General features: G+C 45.3%; 1 protein-coding gene across 1 annotated transcript in view; it reads right to left on the bottom strand.

Annotated features, from left to right (window-relative positions):
- Positions 1–451: 451 nt before the first annotated feature.
- The window catches only part of FAM219A (family with sequence similarity 219 member A), a 71708-nt gene continuing 45105 nt past the window's right edge, over positions 452–27054 (bottom strand). Inside the window, 4 exon segments of the mRNA XM_032780169.2 lie at positions 452–14908; positions 17811–17865; positions 18277–18357; positions 22816–22918. Of these exon segments, the coding sequence (XP_032636060.1) occupies positions 14750–14908; positions 17811–17865; positions 18277–18357; positions 22816–22918 (398 nt within the window). The 3' untranslated portion in view covers positions 452–14749.

Here is a 27054-nt window from a genome sequence, read left to right as displayed (position 1 = left end):
TAGTGAATAACGTAGCTGATCTCGACATACTCAGATCGACTTACTGTGGTGTCCTCACCGCGGGCAGTGGAGTGCTGCCACTCCCCTGTTGACTCTGCCTGTGACTCTTGCGGCGCTGGAGTACAGGAGTCAATGGGAGAGCACTTGGGGGTCGATTTATCGCATCTAGACTAGATACAATAAATCAATCCCCGCTGGATTGACCACTGCCCGCCGATCCGGCGAGTAGTGTAGACATACCCTTAGAGGTCCAAGTCTTCAATATGAGTTCTGGGCTATCAGCACCACCAAAATCAGGCTCTAGTCACTGCTAGTGGTAATGGCACAACAGATATGTTTAGATACAGGTAATCTAGTGGTGTTTTAAAGAAACGTATATGTCATTACCACGGTTGCTATCCTCTCACCTCTTCCAACAGCCAGCACGGTTATTTCCAATGAAGGACGCAGGTTTCATATGTATGCTTTTTAATATCGTTAATTCTGTTACACTACACACAACCAGTAACAATGATAAATACTGCAATGGAAATGTTAAAAAAATATTATACACGTTTCATGTTTTCCAAAAAACACATTTGAAAATAAATTAATGCATAAAACTGACCATAAAAAAACAAAACAAACCACAACACAACGGATCTGTTTAAGGCAATACTCTACACAGACGGGAGTGGAAATACACCAGTGTGCTACAGGTTATGAACAGGAAAGGAAAATTAAAACCCATTCTTTAGAAGATACGGGCTGACACGTCCAGAATGGAAATAAACCAAAACTAGAAAGAAACCAAATTGACAAGTGAAGCATGGCATTAATATGCCTGGCTGTGCCAAATGACTAGCAGTTTCTTAATGTGGAACAAGGCCAAGCTATGAAAATCATCTCTTCTTCCTAATTAAATGATTGGTTAGGCTGAACTCTATACTTAATGCCATTTTATATTTGACAGTTTCAGCTACATTTCACTACACCCGAGAGCCAGACTGGGATGGAAATTCATCTCTTGGTCTGAGACCAATGGAGAGGTCAGGAGTTCTCTCCACGAGAAGGAAATTCCATGTAACTGATCCAAAAAAGAACTCAATTCCAATGACCCACTAACATCTTCTGCTGTCTCAGACTTCAAACTGATATCTTGGCAATGCTTTGACATGGTTTTTAATGCAGAACACAAGGTTTACCTTCAGGATGGGTCTAGACACAGTAAAGAGTTGAGCTCTCCTGTGCTTCTATCCTCATAAACAATGGAGATCAATACAACACAGCTGAAAGTAGAGGCCTGTTTAATTTCACAGACGGAAAAAAAAAATCACTACAACCCACTGTCCTCTGTGACCCATTATACAGATACAGCCAGGGTATTTGCCATTTTGATGAATGCAAAGGCCACACACCTGCCTGGGTAGGACTCCGCCACATCAGATTAATCCTGGGCGTTAATAAATCCTGCAAGTTGACCATTTTGAGGTTAACAAATAATCTTAGTGCAAAAAAATTCCCCTCTACCTCCCCAAAATAAAAAGGCACAGTAGCCACTTTCTGCCAGCTTCTATGGGTGGATCCTCGTCAACTGTAGTGTACGCAAGAAGGGCAATGCCAGATCTCACCTATATCGACCAAATACATTTCTAGTTAGGTGCATGGCTGCAAGGTGCCGGTGGGCCTTTTGGAAGATGGCAAGCGACTTCTACGCAACCCCTTTAAAGTATTTGAAGAGTATGATCACCTATATACACGTGTGTGTTCAGATAAAGAAGCTTAAAAATAGAGGGGAGAAAAAACCCAACGAATAAACTAAAACTAGTGACGGTCAACAATTTTTTGTTGCTCAACTATCTTTGCCATCTTGGATTTGGGTGGGAAAGGGGGCAGAACTGGTCTGAGAGTCATTCAGAAAACAATCTACATCATTCATCACTAGTTCTTATGAAGAAAATGATGACAGGTGTGAATGGAGGGTGTGTGCGACATAACAAGGCTTGCAAATCTAGAGCTAACCACTGGACACGGATACCAAAGTTTACCTGTTACAACTAGTTATACTTTTACAGTTGCTGCTGCTGCTGCTTTCTCCCCTCCCACCCCCATCCTTGTCTGAGTCTCTGGTTTTGGGAAGCTGTAGCTGTTTGACATGATGGTCAGCATCGTATCTCCTGCACCCACCCCTGCACAGAGCACAAGGTGACTCATCTACAGTATGTACAATGAGATTTGCAAGTAGCATGTTACCCCACAGAACGATGTTGCATGCAAGATGACTTCTGCTTTCAGAATCCTTTAGAATGCTATTAAAATGGCGGTTCGTTTCCTTCTTTAAAAGGCTCAGTAACCCCTGCAGAAGGAGTAAAACTCGTTAAAAATGTGCAAAAAAACTTTCTACTTCTTCTCCTTTATAGACACGTAAGAGTTTTCTTGAGAGCCTTTTAACTACAAAACAACAACCTTACCAGGAAGCCTGCTTTCCTTGCAGGGCACATCAAGATGGGATATGACATAGCATAGCAAGTGGCTAATTGGTTGACCATTCACTATGCATCTCCATCATGGGACCTACGAAGCCATGTGAATACCACCCATACTATAGTGAGAGGTCAGTCTGACTCCTGGAGTTCAGATATGCGGTCAAACGTCCCTGAGTCTAAAGGGCTTGGATCCTATGCTGTGGTTCAGATCTGTCTCTAGTATTGCTTAAGAGAAAGCAACACTCCTCATTTGCACAGCAACATCCTAAAAGTTGAGAGGCTTTTTGTGTATTTAATTTAAGGTCTCAATTAAAATCAGCATTTCAGAGCTGCGGCTGCTACGCCGCAGAAAAGTAACCTCATCTGTGACTGGAGCAATGTAAGGCCTTGATGTCAGATAGAAGCCAGCTGCCAATATTAGTTGCTTAGTTTGATTCTTAAAGCCTCTGCACATGTTAGCTAAGTCCTGTTTGGAATCTGCATTTGGGACTTTGCTCATGAGCCAGCAAGGCCTGGGCCACCTGGGGAAGCTGGATAGGACACAGTGCCCAGGGAGGAAGCTCCTTGTATCACTCTAGTGACATCTCGGATTTACTCCATGAACAGCTTGGCAGGGAGAGATGTACGTCTCTTCTGCCCAAAGGGTGTTCTCATGACTCAGCCTTTGGGGCTGAAAGGAAAGGGGAAAATGAGTAGGAAACATCTCCCCTGCAGAGGAAAAACGTTAGCATGAAGAAAGGATGACAACAGCTTGTAATCCAACGTCCATTTTTCCCACCGCCTTCATAGAGAGAAATTCGTTATTACAAGAAAATAGACATGAGCCCACACCAAATCTCCCTGAACTCTGAGAAGTCTGGATCTGGGTCATAACTTTGAAGGTTGGATCCATCTAATGCAGAACACGAACTCTGAATGCTGAGCCAACTGGCTGCAGGGCCTTTCATGGGAGAGGTGAGCAGGGTCTGTTTTAATGCTGTGCTTCTTTTATACATGGAGAAGTCAGACATGAAAGAACCACCAGCCTGAAACTCAAGCCCTTTTTTGCATTGTATTTCATTTGGATCCTCTGCTTCTATAAAGCCAATGGTGACTCTGGCCTACTCCATGGACGAGAGACACTGATTTTCAGTTAGCCATTGTAACCGTCAGAACACATTACACAGGAGACATTCCAAGGGAACTGAGTTTGTTGGACAGAAATCAAAACTGGTTCCTGCCACTCTGCCATCAATTAGTTTGTAGGCTCTGTCTCTGGCCAAATGCCCACTTTGATTAGCCTTGGTATAGCCAACTGCCAGGACTGGCTACACCCCCAAGGTATTAGATGTCAATGCACCTGGGCCATTATCTGTGTGAGCTTTTCAAATATAAGTAATTTGCAATGGGTTGAGCAGAGATAGCTGGGAGGTGGGGGATGCTAAAAGCCCACATGCACATCAGCTGGAAAAGTAACTGCTAAAAATTGAATCCTTTACCCTTTTGGAAGGAGTAGGGGGACTGAGGTAACTGGATAGAGAGCAGGAATTCTTGTTAAATATAGTCTGGGCATCAGAACAACGCAATACCAAGAAAGAGCAGAATCAAGTGAGTAACCAGGGGAAAAAATGCAACTCTGGGAACAAACATCCCTATAGGGAATGGGACTTATCTCACTGCCGCATCTCCTGGGTGCTTTTGTTTTTTTGGTGCCTGTTGTGGTGGTTTCCAGTGACATGTCTGAGACAGCCGCATTGCAATGAAAGCTGTATTATACCTTCTCCTCGCTTGATGTAATTCCACTGCTTAGATCATAATTTGTTACTATGGAAATAGCTGCGTCACAGACAAGGGACAATCAGCAAGATACTCTTGTTCCAGATGCAAACCCATGTTTCACTAAGGCACGTCACTAGAGGAAAATATGGAATCAGACCGTCATTATCTCCCACTGGCAAATCGCACTGGATTTGGAAGATCCTGGGAGCAACTGCCAGGGGAAGGCTGCAACACACGTTGATGGGAAGGTGGCCAAACGGAGCAGCCTGCAGTCCCAAAGTCGCAGTGTTCTACACTGTGTCCCATGACTATCTTCCCTTTCATGCAAAAGTGCGGCTCCTGGGAAATCCCAGAAGTCCCCAAGTGGAACATTCCAGCCCAATGTGCTACTCTTTAGTTTGACTCATGCTGGGTCCCTGCAGTCTGCACAGGCCATTGCAATGTCCTTCATTTAATCCCAATCAGCGGGCAGGCTTTTGGCCTCCCAGCAAGCAGCCAGCGACGTTCTCAGTTGGACACAGTTTGGGTGCTGCTGTCCGATGGATGTCACAGACTCCAAGATACCACAGATATGGATGCAGAGGAGAGACGCTGACACCCAGGCCCAAGGGTGGTTCAATACTCTGTGTCAGCTGTGTGTCAGGCCTGACAAACTCACCACATCTAATACATTGTTGTCATAATCTGTATCTAAAAGGTGACATCTAAGTATACAATCTGGTAACACGCTGGTCCTGAAAATCACTGCGTGGTGTATGCCCAGTAAATCCACAAAGGACTTTACAGACACTGTGCTGCAAAAGCGTTCTGAACATGGATTTGGCCTGCAGTGTTTGCATGCCTGTTCCAGACAAAAGAATGTGGTTCCACTTGCTTGAATGTGTCTCCAATGTAATTTAGGCAAGGTGTGACCAAAGACAAGGAAAAGGACATTTACAGACAAGGTAAATAAAGCCCTCAGGAAAGCAAGTGCGACAAGATGACAGTTACCAATCTCAACATGGGGTTGAGACAGCACCCTCCAGGAAGCCTTCCTGCCTCTTGAAGCAGGATGAATGAACTGTGGAATGACAGCCTGGCATCTGCATCACGGCAGGAGAGAGAAGCTTGGGCTGGGCTGACTTTTCAAAGAACACATTTCAAAGATCTACTGGGGCTATAAAGGCAGGGTGTGTGAACCTCAAACAATAAGTAATCGAAGGAACTGATCGGGTATAATATCATTGTATTGTAAAAGTGTAGCAAGCAAAGTCTTTTAGGAAAGCCTGTGATACACTGGTGCTGAATATCAGTGTGAAATGTATTCATTAGCGCTACATGAGGAATTATGGATATTCATTGCCATTATCCTTTAAAGTATGGGACAAAACACAGGGAGAAACAGGTTTTCTCCCAGACAGGAGAGAAGGTTTCTGCCTGTCTCCAATGCAAATTAAGTATTATAGAATTGAAACAATGTAAGCCTTATTTACATTCGAATCAGCAGGGGGATGGGAAGTCAACTGGAAGGGAAGACCAGCATGGATCCTTCCCAGCTCTTGCAACAGGGTCAATGAATTCTGGGAGAAAGCAGCAGAAACAGGAAGCCATCCCGGAAGCCATCACAGAATGTTGGATCCTTCAACCAAAGCAGCTGAAGTCCCCGAGAAACCTGCTTAGGGAAAGGCTGTAACTTGCTGAAGTCAAATTTTAGTCTCAGAAGCATATTTTTGCTTTTGTTTGCTTGTAACACTTAACCCCCTGACTTTTTGTTTAATAAACGTGTTTTACTTCTACTATAAATCCAATTCAGTGCTGTGATTGAAAGGAGAGTATTTGTGAAACCCCAGTCAAATCGATGGGCTGCTCGTTAAAGGAGCAATGAACCATAACATCTGTGTCTCCAGCGAGAGGGCTGGACACTGTAGAGGAACGTCTCTGGGGAACTTGGGAGCCGGGGTTCACTGTTGTTACCTGCAAGGCCAGGTTTGGACTGGCAGAGTCCTGAAGAGTTTGCTGGCAGGGCAGACAAGCTGGGGTGTCAGGAGTTGCTACACAGCTTAGCAATAGGCAGACTCACACTTGTGGAGGCTAAGAGGGGTAAAACAGTAACTCATAATTCTGGAGACCCCAGCAGATTGTCATACTGGTGTAGTGGATACTACAGGGTAGATGATTTGGGTAAAAATTTGGGACTGGAGGGTGTTGGGGTCACTCTGTGAAATGGAACTGGGCACGGGAAGCCAGGTTATGACCTGCATGCTTGTAGGCTGACTGTTGGGATCAGAGCTGTCAAACACAGCAGCACATCTTTGAAGGCACCCAGCATCGCAGGGCAGGTGGCGACACAACTCCTCACAGAGATGTGGTTTCAAAGTTTTTGGAAACTGCCTTTATCGCTGGAACTTATCCTGTACAACACAAAGGAATGGGCTTAATGCCTGAGCCTCAGGTGCCAGCTTCTACCAGCTGCAAACACTGAGCCTCACAGAAAAGAACAGATGCCTATATCCTGTCTGTCTGAGATGCTTATGTGTTAGTTTGTTGTAGACTGTTCCAGTTCATAGCACTTTTAGGCTGTTATCGGCCTTTCTGGGTCTGGATTTGTCTGGGTATGAACGCTGCCCTGCCATGCTCACATTCACAGTTCTGGTAACAGAGGCTGGCTTGTCTGATGAGATGCAGTTCAAAATCTGAAGCAAACCCTCAGAGACAGGGAACCGTGGAGTGAAAGTGAGAAAGAGGCCGTGCTTTCAGCAAAGCTGAGCAGCACAGTCACTATCTGCCAGTGCCACTACACTCTCCATACAGGCAGAAAGGGACCAATCCTGAGCACCAGCAACTGACTGACTTTGATAAGAGTTGTGAACTCAGCACTGCGACAGCTTGTAATGCACGACAGCACAGCCGCACCACAGCAGACTTTACAGGTACTACCCTCCATTCTATGCGTCCGATGAAGTGGGCTGTAGCCCAAGAAAGCTTATGCTCAAATACATTTGTTAGTCTCTAAGGTGCCACAAGTTCTCCTGTTCTTTTTGCGGATACAGACTAACACGGCTGCTACTCTGAAACCTACCCTTCACTAGGCTCCTATGTCACAACAATCTAAACTATTGCCTGGGCATCTCCATACACCGTTCTATTTATACAGGGGCCAAGACCAGGAGAAAGAAAAGAGCACTCGTGAATCCTGGTGTCAGCTCTGAAGGGAAGTCAGGGGTGGAGCAAGGATGAGTTAACTTTGATTCAAATGCTGGGCATACGGCGATGGCCCATGTGTGCTGAGTCAAGCAATGCTCAGATGACAAGGCAAATTGAATTCTACGTAGTAGCAGCCATATTCAGTGCGGGCTTGGAGGAAGAATGGAAGTTGAAGGGAGGGCCCAGAGAGAGAGACAGCCTGAAAGCCAAGAGAGAGAGAGGAAAGTTTTAATTTATACCTTAAATTGTTACGTGCACAGAAAACACTGCACAGGAAGCATCCCATGGAAACTCCCTCACACATCAGATCCACTGCCAAGCTGCTCATTTCCACCACTTAGTCAATTAATGCAACTTGCTCTCTCCCATGCCTGTATATCCACCTGCCCTCTTCAGTGCCTTCATCCTACTGATGATAGACAGCGCGGCTGGGTTCTCAGACACGCTCAGACACTCCACGCAGCTGGAGCAGCAGTAGCCAAGGCCTGGGCAGCCAGCTGCATGAGTGCCAGCTGCTGCGTATCTAGGAAAGGCACCCCTGCCAACCGGCTCTCCCCAGTGTGGTTTTATCTGCATTAGCCTCCACCCTGAGGCCTTCTGGCATGTTGCAGCATCAGACGCTGCTACATCAAGGGAGGGGGAGCTGCACCGCTGCTCTTTGTGGATTTGGATTTTTAAAAGAAATCTGACAGTTTTAAATGTAGTTTTTTTCATTTTATTCACCTGTCACCTCTAGCACCTTTCGTCAAAGGATCCCAAAGCATCTGTCAATGATAAATGCAGCTTCACCACCCTTGTGAGCCAGAATTATAGCCCTGGACAGAGGCAAGGTCACAGCAAGTGTGTAGCACAGGCCAGGCATGTGCTTTAACCAGGACACCATTCTGCTGATTGAGATTATTAGTGGATTTTCTGCAGTTAGCATCTTTCATCCCCTGTTGGCTTTCGGGTTGGTTTCCGGTGGGAGCGCAGCAAACAAGATTTGCATCCTGCTTGTAACAGCATCTTACTGAAGCAGATTAGGTTGGACAACCAGGACCTGCCCTAAGCTAAGAAGGCACTTGGCAGCACCCCCCATCACTGCCTCCTTTTCTCCTCCCACCTGGCGTTCATCTGGGTCCTGTCCTCTTTCAAAAGCCTTTTCCTCGTTTCTGCTCCGTCATGTACCGCAGGCAGCTTATTTATCAAACCTCCCAGACTCCCTTGCACTGGCTGCAATGAGGCCTAAGAACAGGTGCCACAACCACCACAACGCAAAGGTTCTGGGGAGCAACTGAGCTATGAAGATGCAAGCTAGGATGCAGCCGAAGAGAAGCCAACACCCCCTCTGGGATAGGGGAGTTGGAGGGCAGATACCGAAGCTGAAGAGAAGTGGTATGGCCTACCTTGCGTGTGAGTAAGCCTGACTAGCCCAGGCCTGTTCTGGCAAGTCCAGTCAGTGGGGACACTGCTTCACTGCTACCCCTGCTCCACCCCAGCTATTTATTCAGATTCTAGGCAGGCACAGACAAGACACCCAAAGGCACATGGTCTGATAGAATAAATACGCTGGCAGGAAGGGCAGAGGAAAAGATTACAGAGAAGAGCCTAGCTGAAGGATACAACATCTAAAATTCAATCCAGGTAAGTAATGTGGTAAGCAACATATGTCAGAGAAGGACTCAGCAGGCTCTCCCTTCTTGAGGATTGGCTTCATAGCTGGGAAAACATCTCATCAGACAAGCCTAAGGCCAGGGGCCTAGTTAGATGACATCAAGCTTCCTTCCTTCAAAAGATTTCCGTACATGTACCTGGCAACATGGAAAAAGGGCACCAGGAGGACTAAAGCAGGGCTACTGACTAGTGGACCAGGAAGCCCCCTCTGCTCCATTATCCAGTGTGCATTGCTAAGTTAGTGCAGTGGTTGAGAAGCTTGTGAGCAGGGCTGGCTCCAGGCACCAGCGCAGCAAGCAGGTGCTTGGGGCGGCCCAGGGGAAGGGGTGGCACGTCCGGCTCTTCAGTGGCGGGTCCCTTGGTCCCTCTCGGAGGGAAGGACCTGCCGCCGAATTGCCGCCGAAGAAGAAAGCGGTGCAGTGGAGCTGCCACCTATCGCGGCTTCTTTTTTTTTTTCCACCGCTTGCGGACTGCCTCTCACCCATTCCAGTGTGGCAAAAATATAGAGATTCCCTATTAATGGTAAAAAGAAACAGAGTCCTGTGGCACCTTAAAGACTAACAGATGTACTGGAGCATGAGCTTTCGTGGGTGAATACCTACTTCGTCAGATGCATGTAGTGGAAATTTTCAGAGGCAGGTATAAATATGCAGGCAAGAATCAGGCTGGAGATAACGAGATTAGTTCAATCAAGGAGGGTGAGGCCCTCTTCTTGCAGTTGAAATGTGAACACCAAGGGAGGAGAAACTGCTTTTGTAGTTGGCTAGCAATTCACAGTCTTTGTTTAATCCTGACCTGATGGTGTCAAATTTGCAGATGAACTGAAGTTCAGCAGTTTCTCTTTGAAGTCTGGTCCTGAAGTTTTTTTTGCTGTAAGATGGCTACCTTTACATCTGCTATTGTGTGGCCAGGGAGGCTGAAGTGTTCTCCTACAGGTTTTTGTATATTTTGGACAGGTTTTTGCATATTGCCATTTCGAATATCTGACTTGTGTCCATTTATCCTTTTACGTAGGGACTGTCCAGTTTGGCCGATGTACATAGCAGAGGGGCATTGCTGGCACATGATGGCGTATATAACATTAGTGGATGTGCAGGGGAATGAACTATTTATAGTGTTAATCTTTGGAAATGGGGCAGTCTTCATCCCAGATGGCGAGCCAAAACTGTACGCTGAGGCCTCACATACTAGAGTCAATATGAAAGATAACACCAGACAGACAGGAAGGGATGTGATAAAATTCCATCATTTTATGATGACTAAAATTAAGAACCCTAATATGCATCAAGCAGAAGGGCTTTGATTTTAGACGCATCAAGTGGACATAAATTTGTGGGGCCCAAGAGTCAATATAAGAACATTTTCCAAATTGTCAGGCAAACAGTGTCTGCACGATAATTTCAGCTAATGGTGACACAGGCCTTCGCCCTGTGTGGAGTTTTAATGTGGCCCTTGAGGGTCTGCGGTTGGAAGATTGAACTTTTGACAAAGTAAGACTCTTCTTGAGAATGCCACGTGGCTTAGTGTGACTACAGTCACCTTGAAATAAGGGATGTATTGGGATATCAAGTGCTCTGCTTCAAGCAGTCTGCTGACATGCGGCATTGCCAGCAGATTGAGGGATGTGATCATTTCCCTCTATTTGACATTGGTGAAGCCTCAACTGGAGTACTGTGTCCAGTTTTGGGCCCCATACTACAAGGATGTGGAAAAACTGGAGAGAGTCCAGCGGAGGGCAACAAAAATGATTAGGGGCTGGAGCACATGACTTTTGAGGAGAGGCTGAGGGAACTGGGATTGTTTAGTCTGCAGAAGAGAAGAATGAGAGGGGATTTGATAGCAGCCTTCAACTACCTGAAGGGGGTTTCCAAGGAGCATGGATCCAGACTGTTCTCAATGGTACCTGATGACAGAACAAGGAGTAATGGTTTCAAGCTGCAGTGGGGGAAGTTTGGGTTGGGCATTAGGAAAAACTTCTAGGGTAGGGCATTAGGAGGTGGTGAAGCACTGGAATGGGTTATCTACAGAGGTGGTTGAATCTCCTTCCTTAGAGGTTTTTAAGGTCAGGCTTGACAAAGCCCTGGCTGGGATGATTTAGTTGGGAATTGGTCCTGCTTTGATTTTAGATGCATTTAGATGACCTCCTGAGGCCTCTTCCAACCCTGATATTCTATGATTCTATGAGAACACTCTGGCAATTTTATAAATGTGTTCTCCAGCTGAAGTGGAAAGTGAGAGACAACCTCCCTTTTCTTCCCTCGTCTCCTGGGGCTGGGAAACAGTGCTACAGAATCTCCAGGTACACTGCCAGGGACTGTTGGTACAGTTTAACATACTCCTTTGATTGGCACGAGGCAAAAGAAGCCATCCACTGAACCAAAGGCTGGGACATGAGGCCATGCAGGGAGAGCCAGGCTTAACTAGCCATTTTTAAGATTAATACTCCTCCCCAACCTCCCAACAGAGTTCTTTTCTTTTTTTTTAAACAACAAGAAGTTCATATTCTGCATGACAAGCCATAGTGGAGCAGGATTATCGGTCAACTTTCTGTAATAGCTATGTGCATTTTCCCAATGCATTTCCTGAATCCAACCCTACATTGATAACTGCTTTTCTTTCTACCCCATCTAGTTTATCCACCTGGTGAAATACATGGACACAAAGCACAGAGTGAGGAGAAGCCAAAAGTTTCCATTTTATGGATCTGCACTGATCATGCTAAGCGAGCTGTTTGTGCAACCAAAACCCTCTGTGAATGGGGAATGAAACAAACTCAGCATGGCATTTCCTTACAGCTGTAGAAAGCGCCCGTCATGGAGCATGATTTGTAGAGACCATGAAAGTACTTGTAGTGTCATTAATATTTAAACATAGTCTTCACCTCCCTCCTATCTTCTCCAAACACTGAGCATCAATCTCACCCAGATCCTAAAGGGTTAAACTGGAAGCATGTGCTTATTTCACAGCCCGAAAGGTGGTGTGTGCATGCGGGGGGTGGAGTGGAGTGGGCTATTAAAATAATGCATTTGGGGCAGGAGCCCGAAAAAAATGTAAACCAGAAGAAATAAAAACATTTGTTCCTGCTAACTTGAGGCAACAGTCATCACATCAGCAGGTGAGGTCTCTTCTTTAATATGGTGGGGCAGCCTATGAAGACTATTAACCCCAGCATGGAGTGCTCCATCTTGATCTGCACACCAGGACACGCTCGGTATAAGGACAGAGGCTTTGCATGCTGGGACCTGTAGTCTGGCATAGGCCATGCCATTGTAGTTAAATACAAAGTAGGTGCAGAGCTCTGGGGCACCAGACCCCTAACAGGCAATGCTCCCAGCTGGGCAAAGTTTGAGCAGCTGTGTTTGATGTGATGAAAACTGTCCCACAGGATGACTATGATGATGATGTTGGTGGTCATATGAATACTGTACTATGTAGTTCCAGTCTGTAAAGTTTTAGTCAGCAGTCTGAAAGCCTCTATTAATACAGCCCTTTAAAGGGACACTGTCAAATAATTTTAGTACAAAATTTTACTTAAAAAAAAGATTTGGCCACATTCCCCACTCATTACTCCCAAGAATCAAAAGCCATCTTGTCTCTACACATATCGTTTCGTGGGAGCTCCTCTTCTGCCTAGTTATTCCCAAAGCTGAGCACCATTTCTGCTGGCATCATAGATGAAGCGGGCACATGATGGCTGACGCTTTGTGCTTCTCTAGAAACGTTTGGGAAAACTTCCACCTCAATAGTTGCCAAGTGATTAAAAAGGGCAAGATGAATAGGGAAATATTCAGTTTCCAGAAGTCTTGGAGGATTTGCAAAGGGCAGTTAGCACTTATAGATGTAAAGTGCTATAAACAACGGCAACTTCTCCTCACATGTCCTGTGAGGTAGGTAAGTATTCTGCCATTTTACAGAGGGGGAAAACACAGTTTGAGTGACTTGCTCAAGGCCACACAAGCGAGTGGTGGAGCGGTGCTCTAGAACCCAGAGCTCTAATCCTGTGTTCAGACCACTAGAGTATGCTGCATCTTGCCATACACAGAGTAAAAGCCAACACTGATTCAAGCTATTAGAAGCAGCTGACAGTGTCCTTTTAAAGATTCAGTTGACTGCATCTAACTTTTACACAAGGATTTTATAATCCAGGAAGGTGAAATTTAAGCATATGTGTTGCATTATGAAGGAATTCCCAGAAGAAGTTTAAACTGGAAAAATGGTTTAGTTTTCCTCAAATATTTTCATCACCAATACCCGAAGCAAGCACTGAAAGCAAGGTTGGTAGTTTTTGTCCCTCCTGACGAAGCAGAAGAATATGCTGTTATGTTTCATGTCAAGGAATTTAGTCTGATGGCATAATAAGCGCAGGCCCTGCATTCACTTGACTCTTGGGCACCTTTTGCATCAAAAGCTTAAAAGAAATATCAGGAGGCCAATATGGTTCATAATTCAGGAAATTCACTGGCCTTAAAAACAAACCTGGATTGGCAATGGAGTAAATCTACTGATCTTAGAAGCATGTTTCCTGAACACGAACAGCATTGTGCAAACACAACTGCTCCTTCACTACTGGCACTGCCCTAACACCAGCTAAGGCTGGCTCAGAAGAGGGCAGAGCTGGGATGACAGCAGTTTCCCTCGTGTGTCTCATGATGGGAACCTTCTCAATCCTCTTGTTGCTGGAAATTGCCGATCCTGCTAACATATGGCAACACTAAATGCACAGACATCCAGTGTTGGTAAATCTCTTCAATAGGCTCAAAGTCAAGATAACATGAACCTCTGTGTACTGTAAAAAACATGTGCTTTCTTCAGCTTGCTTTTTGAGTTTTGACTGTAAGACTGTATCATTATTCTTCTTCCTAGGTATATACATATTTTTTACCTAAATTGACAAGGACTGTGATTTTTGCCAGCAGCTGGGCCCCAAAAATTCCCCTTAAACATTGGAGGCAATACCCAATAAAAATGACTGGACTGAATTCATGGATATGGAATGTTTACTCCTAGGAGTAAACTGAGTGAGGAGGGGATGGTTGGATTGTGGACAGAATTTTATCTGTTTGGTGCTAATCTCAAATGGAAATAACAGTAGGTTACATCAGATCTGTGACATGACAGTCCAAGTAAAGTTTGGTATTAACCCAGAATGAAATTCCACCTACATGTACGGTTTGTGTGTAACTGATTTCCAGGGTATATTAATTCTTGCCGGCAGCACTGTCATAGTCTAGAATACTCCAATCTGTTCCTATTCAGGTACAATTTTGGTTGGCACAAACTGATCAGTTTCAGCGAATGAATTAAAAAATGACCTTTCCCCGGGTTAGAAAGACCTTACATCTTAGACTCAGTTGACTGATAGGATTAACTGCAGCCACATCTGATCCTTCTCAATCCAGTACATACACTTTACAAATCATACCCAGAGCCTGCCCAGACCCAGGAATCACTGGACCCATTTGCATTAGCTTTCCAGACCAGCCAATTGCCCAGACTCCAGCCTGGCACTTGGAGCAGCTCATGTCTGTTAACCATAGCTTAAAATAACTCATCAACCAATCATAAAATGGTGTTTGGTTTCTCCTGGCTCCATGAACACAAAGAGGTGCACGTCCTACCATAGGAGGAAGCAATGGCTGTTAAGTTTTACAGTTATAGTGGAAAGCACTGATCACAGCCTGCTGTCCTCATTACTGGATGTGGCAGGCGGTGGAGGAGGTGGCTTGGCAGCACATGCAGGTGGGGTTGACTGATTTAGGGGGGATTAGGTCGAGGTCCTCATCGTCTGGGATCTCATCTAACCGATAGCCATCCTTTAGCAGCTGGATGTTCAAGTCTTGGTTGATCTGCTGCAGACAAAGAGACAAACAGTCAAATACTTGAGACTCCCCCCAGCAAATGGTGCAGAATGGGAGGATGTTTCCTGAACACGTGACATATTTGTCTTCCACTCCCAGCTGCCAAACATCCCAGCAGTGAAAAATATCCCACCAAAGTCCCAGCTGCATCCCCAGGTGCCACTCCCTTTCAATTCTCTCTCAACCCAAACAAGAGGCCTGGAACGCTTCCAAACGCCCTCTGCCCACTATCACTGAACCAAAGCAGACTTCCTTCCCAGCTGCCAAGAGTTACAATTCCAGGCTCCTTTTCTGCTCCTGAAAGCCTCTCGCTTTCCCTGCCTCACTGGGCACTCCTACACTGGAGTGGGAGGTGTGATTCCCAGCTGGGGCAGACATACACATACTAACTTTGATCGAGGTAGGGTGCTAAAGATAGCAGTGCAGCCGCAGCAGCATGGCTTGGTTAGCTGCCTGAGTACGTTATCTAGGATCTTGGACAGGATTATACACGGGTGGCTAGTCCATGCTGCTGCCACTACACTGTTATTTTTAGTGGGCTAGCTTGGTGATCAAAGCGGATGTGTCTCCTTGAGCTGGAAATTACTCCAGCAGCTGCAGTGTAGACGCAGGCTATGTCTACACTACGGCTGGATCAATGCTCCGGCGATTGATGTGCCGGGGGTTGATTTAGCGGGTCTAGTGAAGACTCGCCAAATCGACCACAGATTGCTCTCTGGTCGATCCCGGTACTCCACCCCGAACAAGAAGAGTAAGGAAAGTTGACGGGAGAGTGTCTCCAGCCGACCCAGTGTAGTGCAGACACCGCAGTAAGTAGCGTAGCTCAGGTCGACTTACTGTGGTAGTGTAGACATAGCCAGAGTGATAGGTGGCCACCTGAACCTATCAAGTCTCATGCATTACTTGAAGAGCTCCTGACTTTCAGACTTCAAAGGTGGGCCCCAGCCCAGGGCAGAACTGCCTGGCACTGCATGGCAGGGGCAGGGAGTTCTACACAACGAGAGAGCTGCTAACTGAGGCTGCACAAAGCCATTTTTTTTTTTCTTGGAGGAAGGAAATTAAAAAAAAAGGCTGAGAGGGAGGATGTCTGCCAGTGGAAAGAACTCTACCAAGTGCAGTTCTGGTCCACCTGTTTGCAAGAGGTTTGCTCCCTCTGGTTCTTGAGTGCAGAGTTTAATTCTAAAAAATGTACCATTAAAATAAGAGTTTCTGAGGGAGCTGTCCTCCTAACTATGCTTTTAATAAAAGTCTCTGTATTAAAAAAAGGGGGGCTTATTGCTCAGAGCTTGCCAAGTATGAACCCAGAGAGAATCCCTGAAGCCAGCATGCGTAGGTGGCAGGTACTGCCTCACCAATACATCACTCTTTAGAAAAGTATGTTTGAGTTTCTCATGCAGCAATAAGGAGCCAATATTTATACTGCACTTTTAACAAATAGTTACATGAACTATGCACAGGGGTTTACTGCAGCCATCACCAAGTGCAGCCATGTTGTGGGACCAACAGCTCTTCTTTAATAATGCACAAAAGCAATATATTGCAACTGAGGCCAGCAAGTGAAGAATATCATATCGAACTGAAACTTCAGGAGATGACTGCAGGAAGGAGAGCTGGAACTGGGCCAAGACACCAGGACTAAATCCTCACCCCTTTGAAAAAAGAGGGCTGTGAGACCTTTAATGGTCACATGTGATCAAGACTTCTTTTTTACATCTCAGATCTTGAGTATGCAGGGAAATTGATCGAAACAGCTTCCAATGTGGACACGCTGATTCCGAACCAAGAATGTCCACATGATTCCAGAACAGCTATAGTGCTTTAAATTCACACCCTACCTTATTCCAGAGTAACTTCCCTGTGTAGACAAGACCTTGTTAAAACAAAATGAACCTCCAGAAGCATAGCACCTCATACCAAGCAGGGGCATTGTGTTAGCATTGATCCAGAAGGAAGAAATCATCACCACTACCCATGGCCAATAGGTGTTCCTCTGAGGTCTCGGATTCGAATACTGATCTGGCCTGACCTTGCTTAGCCGACCAGATCTGATGGCATGACTGTAACAACGTGCTTTGTTTGGGGACCTATATACATTCCAGATTTCTTGACTTGACCCTAGCTCCCAGCTGTCTCCTGGAGGTTTGATTTTGGTTTGGCCAAAGAAGGGATTGAAGGACAAGCAGTTTCCAGTGGCCTCCATGTGAAAATGGGCTGCCCAACAGCTTAAGCTTAATTTGATTAGCTGGTTGTGTAAATATGGACCAGTGGCTGAGCAATTGATTCACTACAGATGTTTGAAATGTACTAGGAAATCAGGCTGAAGAATCAACAATACTGAACTCTCAGTTTTTCTCCAAAGGAAGAGACAGCAAGAACTTCTATACAAGTCATCTTGGACCTTCCCTTGCCCCAGTTTTGATCACAAAGTGACCCTGATATTCATAGCACATGTCAAAGTTTTTATATATAGACAGCTCTGACCAACCATTACTGTAGCATCCCAGGGACTTCCTGCACTTGTACATGTCAGGTGGATGGTTATCAAATCTCCAATGGCCTCCAATATAGCACATTCGCATCTGTTGTGCCAAGGCACTATATATTGGAGGTTTGCCAGCATGGAATGCAAATTCTGACAGCTATGGGATAAAATTTCAGCAGTGCTAAGATCACACGTGAGGACATCCCGTGGGGAAAATTATTCCTATCTCAAATGGATGAGTGGAGAAAGCCAGAAAGCTCAGCTAGGGGAGAAGCACCTGCCATCTTTAAAAAAAAATAGAATCTTGGAATAAAGTGTTGCTGCTAAATTCTTTGCCCAGCTCAATTTTGGAGTTTCTTGCTTCGATAATTAGTCTCTATGGCAAGGCAGGCAGAAGAGATTGTAACTCACCTCAGCTGAAGAATATCCTGAAGAGGAATATCTGGACATGTCAAAATCATCATCGCTGTGGGGAAGAAAAGATACAGCAAAGGGAAGAAACAGTTAAAGAGACTTGTTCTCTTGCTAGCGTCTTGCCTCTCTATATTTTGTCCATATCATGAATCTCAACTCCACGCACAGGGAAGTTTAGATAGGTATGTAGTAGCTTTCATCAACACATCTCAAACCACTCCACCTGCCCCAGTTTTAAAAAGTCTGAAACTGAATAGTTGCATACCCATTTACATCTATGGAGACAGGCAGACAGATTAAGAGACTTATCCAAGGTCACAGTAAGTCAGTAGAAGAACTAGTATGAGTGGTGCAAGCAGGGGCCTGGGAGCTCAGGACTCCTGAGTTTCACCACTACACTCCTTGCAAGACACAAGGCAATATCCTGATATACAATCGTACAGTTAATTAACACTTTGCATACCTGTCTGTATCCAGTGCTACCAGTGGCTTTTCATCTGGGCTCTGATCTAGTGATGAATAGCCTTTATTGGGAACAACCAGCCTGAAAGAAGTAAAATTTTCCATTAAGCACAAAATTAAACTCAGAACCATTTAACACTTGAGACGAGTCATAACATAGCCAGGTCATCGGAGAATCCATTCTTTCGCATTCCACAGAAAGTCATTTTCTTTGAACAATCCTGTCTTGTTAATGAAGTTGCTTAAGTGGAGGGTGTTAGAAAAAATTATTTTATATGCCAGGAATTCATGTTTTACAATGAAATGGAACCAAGTTTTATCTCTGGTTAACTGTCAGGCCAGTTTTCGCAGACGAATGAGCTAGCCATGTCTTGGAAGTGCACTCCTCCCTCACAGAAGGATACAGCTGGTACTTTCTAGCGTTTCATCTGGTGGACATGTTCCGCTAGAATTGTTTGTGATGGATGAATGCTTTTTGGTAGTAGTAAAGGGATTACATTAGCCAATAAGCAAATGTAATGAGGAGACCTCAGGAGGCAGAGGCCATGAGTACCTCTAATATTCAAAATGGGTGAATCTCTGGCTTTATGGAATTTAGCTCTTGCCCACCCTGAAATGGAGATGTTTACATGAGGAAATCATTAGCTAAAACCCAAGAGATTTACCAGGCCATTCATAGTACTAAATCTGCCAGGGGTTTAAGAGTTCTTATACCAACATTCAGAAACCGTCCTAGGACAATAATCCAATACTGGCCAACAGTTTGGCAAGACATACGTTTTGGACTCCTGGGGAGGAAAATGGGTTTTAAGGCTTGCTCTGAAGGAGAGAGGTTTCTGATGGATAAGTGGAAGGCTGCTCCAAATGCTGAGGAAAGAGCAAAAGGAGTAAAGATGGGGGGAGGGGTAGCTCAGTGGTTTGAGCATTGGCCTGCTAAACCCAGGGTTGTGAGTTCAATCCCTGAGGGGGCCCCATTGGGGATTGGTCCTGCTTTGAGCAGGGGGCAGGACTAATGACCTTCTGAGTCCCTTCCAACCCTAATAATCCATGATTCTATGAACTGGAATAAGCAGACACCTAGAAAATGCTCCTTTTCACAGTGATTTTTCTTAAAACTGTTTCTTTTAGCATAATAATTAAATTGATACCAGGGAGATGGGTGCAGTCTAAGAACCCCAATGGACTAGAATATTTTATATTTAGTTATTTTATAGTAGCTTTTGGAATCATCAGATGTCGCATGAAGACTTAATACAAGTTAATATTGTTAATCAATATGAGATTTAAATAACAGAACATAGATTCAGGATCTTCCTGGAAAGAAAGCTGGTTAATTTCCTTGGAAACCTACTGCATACAACACACAACCCACCCCTCTTCTGCATAACTGAACTGCAAAAACCTCGGCTTTCATTTTAAAAACAGGGCATTTCTAGCCAAGCAATTGAAGAGGAAATCTTAAAAAACACTAATCAAATTAAACTAATGGAGCAATAGCAATGTATGCAGAGGGCAGAAACAGTAATAGAGGTGTGAGCTGTCCCGCTTCTTTTCAGTGGTGAAACTCAGTGTTTCCTCAAGGGTGTATAAATGAAGAAAGATCGGCTTTTAACTACACATGGGCAACTGCTGGATGGGGCCCAAGATTAGTTCAATTTTCCTGAAATTTCCAGCTTTCAAGAGTTTGAGAGGTGCAGGGTTAATTCAAGCCTAAAGATGATAGTTAATTCCACCAGTGCAAAAAGTCCCAGCTGCAAACCTTCCAGCTTCCCTCCAGGCCATATTTTACAAAGCATGTATGGCATTGGGAATACAAATGTCTGCCGTGTACTGAAGACTGACAAAGGCAGGGAAGAGTAAAATACAATCAAGTTTCTATCAAAGCACGCATGTGGAATCCCACACTGATTGTATTATTCATTTTCTTACTGAATTCATTAAGAACCCCCATTAAAAAAAATTACTTAAAAGTTGCTGCAGATTTTCCAATCTGCCGCACCAGTGAGCTGCAGAAAACAAGGGACTCTGGCCCTGCCGCAGAATTTAGGTCCTGTTTCCATAGCATTCAAGGGGCCTTTCTACTCCTGAAACAAAATGTTGGAGGTAGAAGAAGCGATGATGCTTAAGGTCAGTAACTGATCCTACAATCAACTAGAGAGTCTAACTGAGCCTCAGGAAGGAGCAGAGAGAGAAGAAAGCCATGCAAAACAGGAGAAAGTGTGGAAGATGGCCCAACTGAGGCAAAGGAATGAACAATATTGACAGAAAGAGGAGGACTGGACAGTGCAGGAGACTGTTTACTGACACGAAGTTTCAAAGAAATCACTTTAAGTTGTTACCATCTGATGGTTTGTTGGGCTAGGTTAAGCAAGCTGGTATTTTCAATTCAGTCCTTAGTGGACTGATGCTTGCCACAGGGAAAACCAACCACCACTCAGCACCCTTGCCAAGTCTCAGAGAGGCAAAGGCCTGACAAGACTCAATTACTCTTTCGCCCACAAAAAAGGGCTGAGACACGGTGGTGAGGGAGATCAAATGTTTATAACATTGTTAAGGAAAAATAAGAAACTCAGAGGGGTGAAAAGTGATAATGTGGATAAAGCAAAAGAGAAAAAAAATGACTAGGTCAGGAGCAGGAGATTTGATAAAAGGGGGAAAAAATGATACCAGTCAGCAGAGAGCAACAAAATCTTTTTCAGTGTTTTCACTCCGCTGAGACTAAAGCAAGTTCACAGCAGAGTTACGGAATTGTTAGACACTGGCTATGGAGCAATGGCTGCAGTAAGATCATAACAAACACGACAGTGTAATTTTTAGCGAAAATAAGCTACTTTAACCATTTCATAGGCATTTTATGTTCTTAGGGCTTGAGTCATCAGGGTGAGGTGTGGGGGAGTAGCTCCCTGGTGGGGCCGCTAAACTTGGGGCTTTGTTCCTCAAGATCCCACAGAGTGAAGTAAGGGGAGCAGTGTGCAAGATGCAAACTAGTCAGACTGGAGGACACTGCGCCAGATGTCTGGGAGGGATATAGTTTTCCTAGAATAGCTTCCAAAGCGTCTGTCAGTAGCTGGCCCCAAACAGCTGCCCTCCCTCTCAGTGTGAAGCTTTTTTGCACACTGAAGCAACCACCCACCCTGACAACATGAGTCACTAATACTTCATATAGGCCCCTATGTCTGCCACCTCCCACATCCAGCCTTCCTCACTTCCAGTTTAAATCCTGACTACAATGCTCCATATTTTCATTGTGTTTTTTTTAAATTTGGCAAGCAACAGGGCTTCCGTCACATCCCTTGGGAAGCTAATCCACTGTCCAATATTTCAAAGCAGCAGTTTTTCCTGATATCCAGCCTTGACTTGGGAAATGCTCAGATACTATGATGAAGGGTGTATGTGGACAACCCCAGTTAACTTTTCCTACATTCCATTCCATTCTAGTTACATCTGCTGCATCTCTTGCTAGCAACAAAGGGCTCTGGGACTTCTATACACTTTTGAACTTCCAAACATAAACTAGAAACAATGTGATATGTTCTGCAGTCATCAAAGTTACTTACAAACAAAACTTGACGGAACTCGGGCATGGTTTATGATTCAACAAAGAATCTCTCCTCAGGTGGATACGTAGCACATAGAGAGGATCTAACCTACAGTTTCCATTCTATTCAGTATACAGTGAACTAGACAACGTTCTCATCTGCCAATAAGCGCTCAGATTTCACCAACATGCTGAAGTTGTCTTCACTTCGACAGTGAGGATTGGCTAGGTGTAAATGCCACCCTTGTGATGGCTCTCAAACTGTTCCCCTCACTGATCCTCAATGACTGTACCCCTCCCTGATATGCAGTGGAGTTCCAGCTCACTAATGCTCACTGAGTGAGGTTCACCTGTCCTGGACCGTGGACCGACAAAACAAAATGGGATCCACGAAAACACACAACCATGAACTTTTATTTTTCAGTTGACTAGTACCTGCAACACAAACTAAATATTGTCAGTTATCTGTGAGCGTGAGCAGCTCTGAGAAAGTTTGGTCATGTTGTTTAGAGCCCAGAGGAAATATATGGCAAAATACATACAGACGGGCCATTCACAGGCCTTTGCTAAGTCAACCAGTATTTGGAAGCATTTGAATTCAAAAAGAGCAGCAAAATGACTGGGCTAAAATCAACCAAGTCAGAGATAAGCTCTAAATCAGGGTGGTATTCTTTTGAAGCAGTACTGTGCAATCTCCTATTCACAGCATTACACAGTGTTTCGGATTACCAGGAATGCTGCAGTCGATCAGACTGAACCTCGGGTTTAATCCTGCTTTCAATAAAGATCAGCCAGTCTGCCAAGGTACCCCAGCAGCTCTCCTGGCTGTTCCTTGACTCTGATTCCACCCCTCCCCAATGCAGCGCACAGAGTCTGCGGCCGGCCAGACCCCGAGAGAGCCATCATGACTGTTGTATTGAGTCAGCTCGGCATTATGACAGTCCCAGTCCCCAGGGATGGTGGAGCACTGCAGACATACTTGAACACTACGAAATCCTCTACCTTGTTCGAGCCATCACATTGTTCTTCTTGGGCTGCTGATTAACTGGGCTTCCCATGTTACCGTTCTTCAGGGACCCCTTACGAGCTAACTCCCGCTGCTTCTCTGTGTGAGGAATACAAAGGGGAAAACAGAGTTAGTAATGTTATTTTCCTGGCTACCATGCAGCCGCTGACACTGAATTCTGAGCTGGTGAAAAGTGTGGCAAAGATTAGAAGCCAGAGAGAGGGAAGTTCTTGATCTCCAAAGCAGGGACGGCTCAAGGAAAGTGCCAGCTCTGTCCCTATTCCACCCCACTCTATAAGATGCCTCATGCCTTACTCTGGTGTTGGGGTGGGGGAAGGGGCAGCTAGCCCATGAAAGCTTTAACTCTGTTGGGACTGCCAGGAAGGGGTCCAAGTCAGCACTCTCAGAGGCTGAAAATGGCAAAGAACCTGCCACCAATGCAGAATGTTGTGCTGGTTTTAGTGCTCAGTCCAATCTAGTTTTTGACCACTTTCCTGGGAGACAATTCCACAATCTAATTGTTTCCACTACCTGAAGGATTATTACTGCCCAAGCTCCTTTCAGTTCTAGCCTGTTTATTATCTGTCCCCAGGGGTGTGGTCACATTCTTCCCACACTGAATCTCACTGTTCTTTTCTGTCCTTACCCTTCATTCTCTAGATAATTTTATAGATGTCGACCCTTTGAGCGTTTTGCATGATTTTCAAACAGTACTTTAGTTTGCTCCAGGTTCAAGTGACCATTGAGATGGAACCTTAAAAATGTCACAGCCTGAGGATTTTTTGGAATTATAAGTGGAGATCAAAATAAGCTTTAATTAGGGAGAGACTACGACCTCTCCCTAATAAACTGCTCACCTACAGAGCTAGGATTAGAATCCAGCTCCACAAACTCGCCTCCTTGCAGAAGGAGTGCTAGCTAGGTCCCTAAGACAGTCTATGCATTATTTCTACGGCAGTAGTGACCAGAGACTCCAATAAGGATGGGATCCCATTATACCGGCTGGTGTACAGCCATACAGGAAGACATGATCTCAGCCCAAACAGGCCAGTCATCTACTATCAGACAAAGGACAACAAGTGGGTGCAACAAACAAGAGGGGGAAACGTGGGAAAGACACTGAAGATAACAGCAGAGGAAAGAAGAGTTCTGCTTTCAGTAACAGAAGAACTGTATGTTCTAAGGGGGAATCAGCCAACAGAGGCATTCGGATACAACGTCGATGGGCTCTGAAACTATACAGAATAGAACATACACAAACTGTGCACAATTTTTACCTCACTGATGTCAATGGTGACTAAACTCCCATTGACATTTGTAGAAACAGGTTTAGGCCCATAATTCTCACGGGTATGTGCTAGAGGGAGGCAGACATCGGACAGGAGTGAACCTTTCAAATCAGGGTGATTTTTCATGATGCCGTAACCAGAGCCAGTGCAAGGATGTTTTGCACCCTAGGCGAAACTTCCTCACACGCCCCCCTCCCCAAGCCCTCGCCCTGAGGCACCCCCACGGCGGCAGCTCCCCCCCTCCGCCTTGAGGTGCTCCCCGCCTCTGTCCTGAGGCACCCCCCCGCCCCAGCTCCACGCACAAGCTCGAGCACGTCGTGGCTGCTTCACTTCTCCCGCCTCCCAGGCTTGCGGCGCCAATCAGCTTAGGCAGGAGAAGTGAAGCAGCCACGGCGTGCTCGGGGAGGAGGCGGGGCAGGGGTGAGCTGAGGAGGGGAGTTCCCCTGCGTGCCGCCCTCCCACCCCCTTACTTGCTGCAGGCGGCCCTCCCCACACTCCCCTGCTCCAGGGCGGCGATCAGAGCAGCGGAAGATCTGGCCGCTGTGGTCGCTGCTGAAGAAAACGGCACCCCCCCAAATCCCAGCACCCTAGGCAACTGCCTAGGTCACCTAAATGGTTGCACCAGCCCTGGCCGTAACTCAAACATGGGTTGGTCATTTCCTCTTCAGACATATGGTATATCTCAGGTCAAATGAATTTTGCTTATCAAAGACATATGGGGATACAACAGGGCATTATGGTGGAAACTGGTTGCAACCTTTACTGCAAAAAGGCAACTGCCTCCCTGTAATGTAACAGAGGCCTCTGGTTGTGCATACACATATACAGACAATACCACCCTTGGAAAAGTATTGGCAGCTCAAAGTTTCATAATTCATAAAAGGCACCTGACTCCACATAGCTTCCGAATGCGAACAGGGAATGACAGTGTTTGAATAATCATAGCAGCGAAGCCATGGCAGCACAGACGGGACACTGGGTATGTAATTGAATGGCTAGCCCATGCTCCTGCAACTTCACTTCTCTGATTGGTTGGGCTAGCTAGATTACCGCTAGCTCGGGCATGTCTACATTTGCTGCAGTCGCACCTCTGAGTTCAGCGCAGACAGACTCGCAAGTGCATATTTACAAAAAGCTGTTAAAGCACAAATTAAAATTAAATTACTCACTATGGATAGTTTTGATCAGAACCACCGATGCGGCCACCAAATGTAGCAGCAGCCACAAGAAGGAGCAAGATGAAATAAGTGACCTAAAACTAAACCAGTTCAGGAAATGGCATCATCCTGTGAAGTTTGTCAAATGTTGGCTCCATTGTCCCGGACTGGTGCGAATTCCAAAGCCACAGACCCTCTATTGAACAAGTTCTGCTAGCAGCCCAGTAGAGTTCAGTACCATGAACCATCAGCCAATGCAATTTTAATAGCCACAATTGTGTATAAAGGCAAAAGAATATTACTCTGAAAACCATGGTCCTAGACCATCAGTCCATTAGCACAAGTATTCTCTAAAACACTGTGGTGCTGCTGATAGTCACACTTCCTAAAAGCAACCATCACCACCAGAAATCTTGTTCTATGCTAGAGTATACCATTTACTGAAATTGTTCAGCCTCGGGCAGACACAGCCATCAAAATGTCATCCTGAAAGGATGTTTTAGTTCAGTTTAAGAAGCAATGGGAACAGGCCCTACAGAATGGAAATGCTGAGGCAAGCTAAGGGAGATAGGACACTCTTGAAGTTAAGGAACTGGGCTTGGAAGATGAAGAACTGGGTTCTATCTCCAGCCCTAACGGTGACTTCCTCTGTGACCTCAGGCAGGTCACTCCGTCTCAGTTCCCATCTGTGAGACAGGCAGTCATGCTTCGCCTTATCTCAAAGGCTGGGGAGAAGATGGATTAATTAACGTTTGTGCTCGGTCACTGCAGTGACGAATGCCATATCAAAGGCTACAGCTAACCTTAACTGCAGCTGTCACTGTGTGTTTCAGCTACACTATCACTTCTACACAGCCAACATTCACCCAGGTGTGTCAGGGTTGAGACTAGACTAGGGGACGTGTTGAACGATGCACAATAGCACAACACAACAGTCTAAGATAGAAAGAAAAGAACAGAATAATCAGCAAACTGCATGGTGAATTCTGGTAAGCACAGGACGATTACACACAGTTGAATCTGGCCAGCAGACAAAAGGGCCACTTTTCTAAAGAGCCACAAAACCTCCAGTCACCATTAAGGACGTTTTGTGTTTCATCCAAGAGTTGGCAGCTTCTGTATTAATATCAGAGGAGGCAGTGGCTTTAGTAGTATCAGTGGGAAGAGTTCGACTTACTGAGCTCCCTTGTTACGTGCTTGAGTTTACCCTCCAAGGGCTCATCCAGATTGCTTCTGCTTAGTTTGTGAAATCTAATGGGATTGTAGCAAAAGATGGCATGGGCATAGTCCGTCCTTCATTTTTTGGTGTGACCACTGTTGGGATACTACAAGGCTCTCCCTCTCACCCCATCCAGGATTGATCACACTGCACGGAACATTCCCAGTACATGCAATGAACTTCTCAGGATGCAAAGCAACTTGATGGAAAATTGATCAGAGCTCACAAGGAGCCCAGGCCATCAAAACTGCCAAGTGTTGAACAACTCAAGTGTCAGAAAACTTGGGAATTTAAGTTAATGGGAGTTCCTGATTATGTTCAGTGAGGCAAGAAGAAATCCCAAAGAAATGGGATTTCAAGAAATCTCAAAGGAACAAAGGAGGAAACATAGCAATGAATTACAGAAACCTATTTCCAATCTTTTATGTCTGGTGTTCTTGCTGTTAAAAAAAATAGTAAAAAGCTTATGCCTCAGAAACCCAAGAGAAGCTGCAGGGCTGGGGAAGACAAGAAAACACTGGGCTGTTCTTCATCTTTTTCTGAGGGCTTGGCTACATTAGAAATTTCAAA

The sequence above is a fragment of the Chelonoidis abingdonii genome, chromosome 6, assembly GCF_003597395.2.
Source record: "Chelonoidis abingdonii isolate Lonesome George chromosome 6, CheloAbing_2.0, whole genome shotgun sequence".
Classification (NCBI taxonomy): Eukaryota; Metazoa; Chordata; order Testudines; family Testudinidae; genus Chelonoidis; species Chelonoidis abingdonii.
Note: the sequence above shows the minus strand (reverse complement) of the source record. Positions and strands in the feature narration are given on the sequence as shown.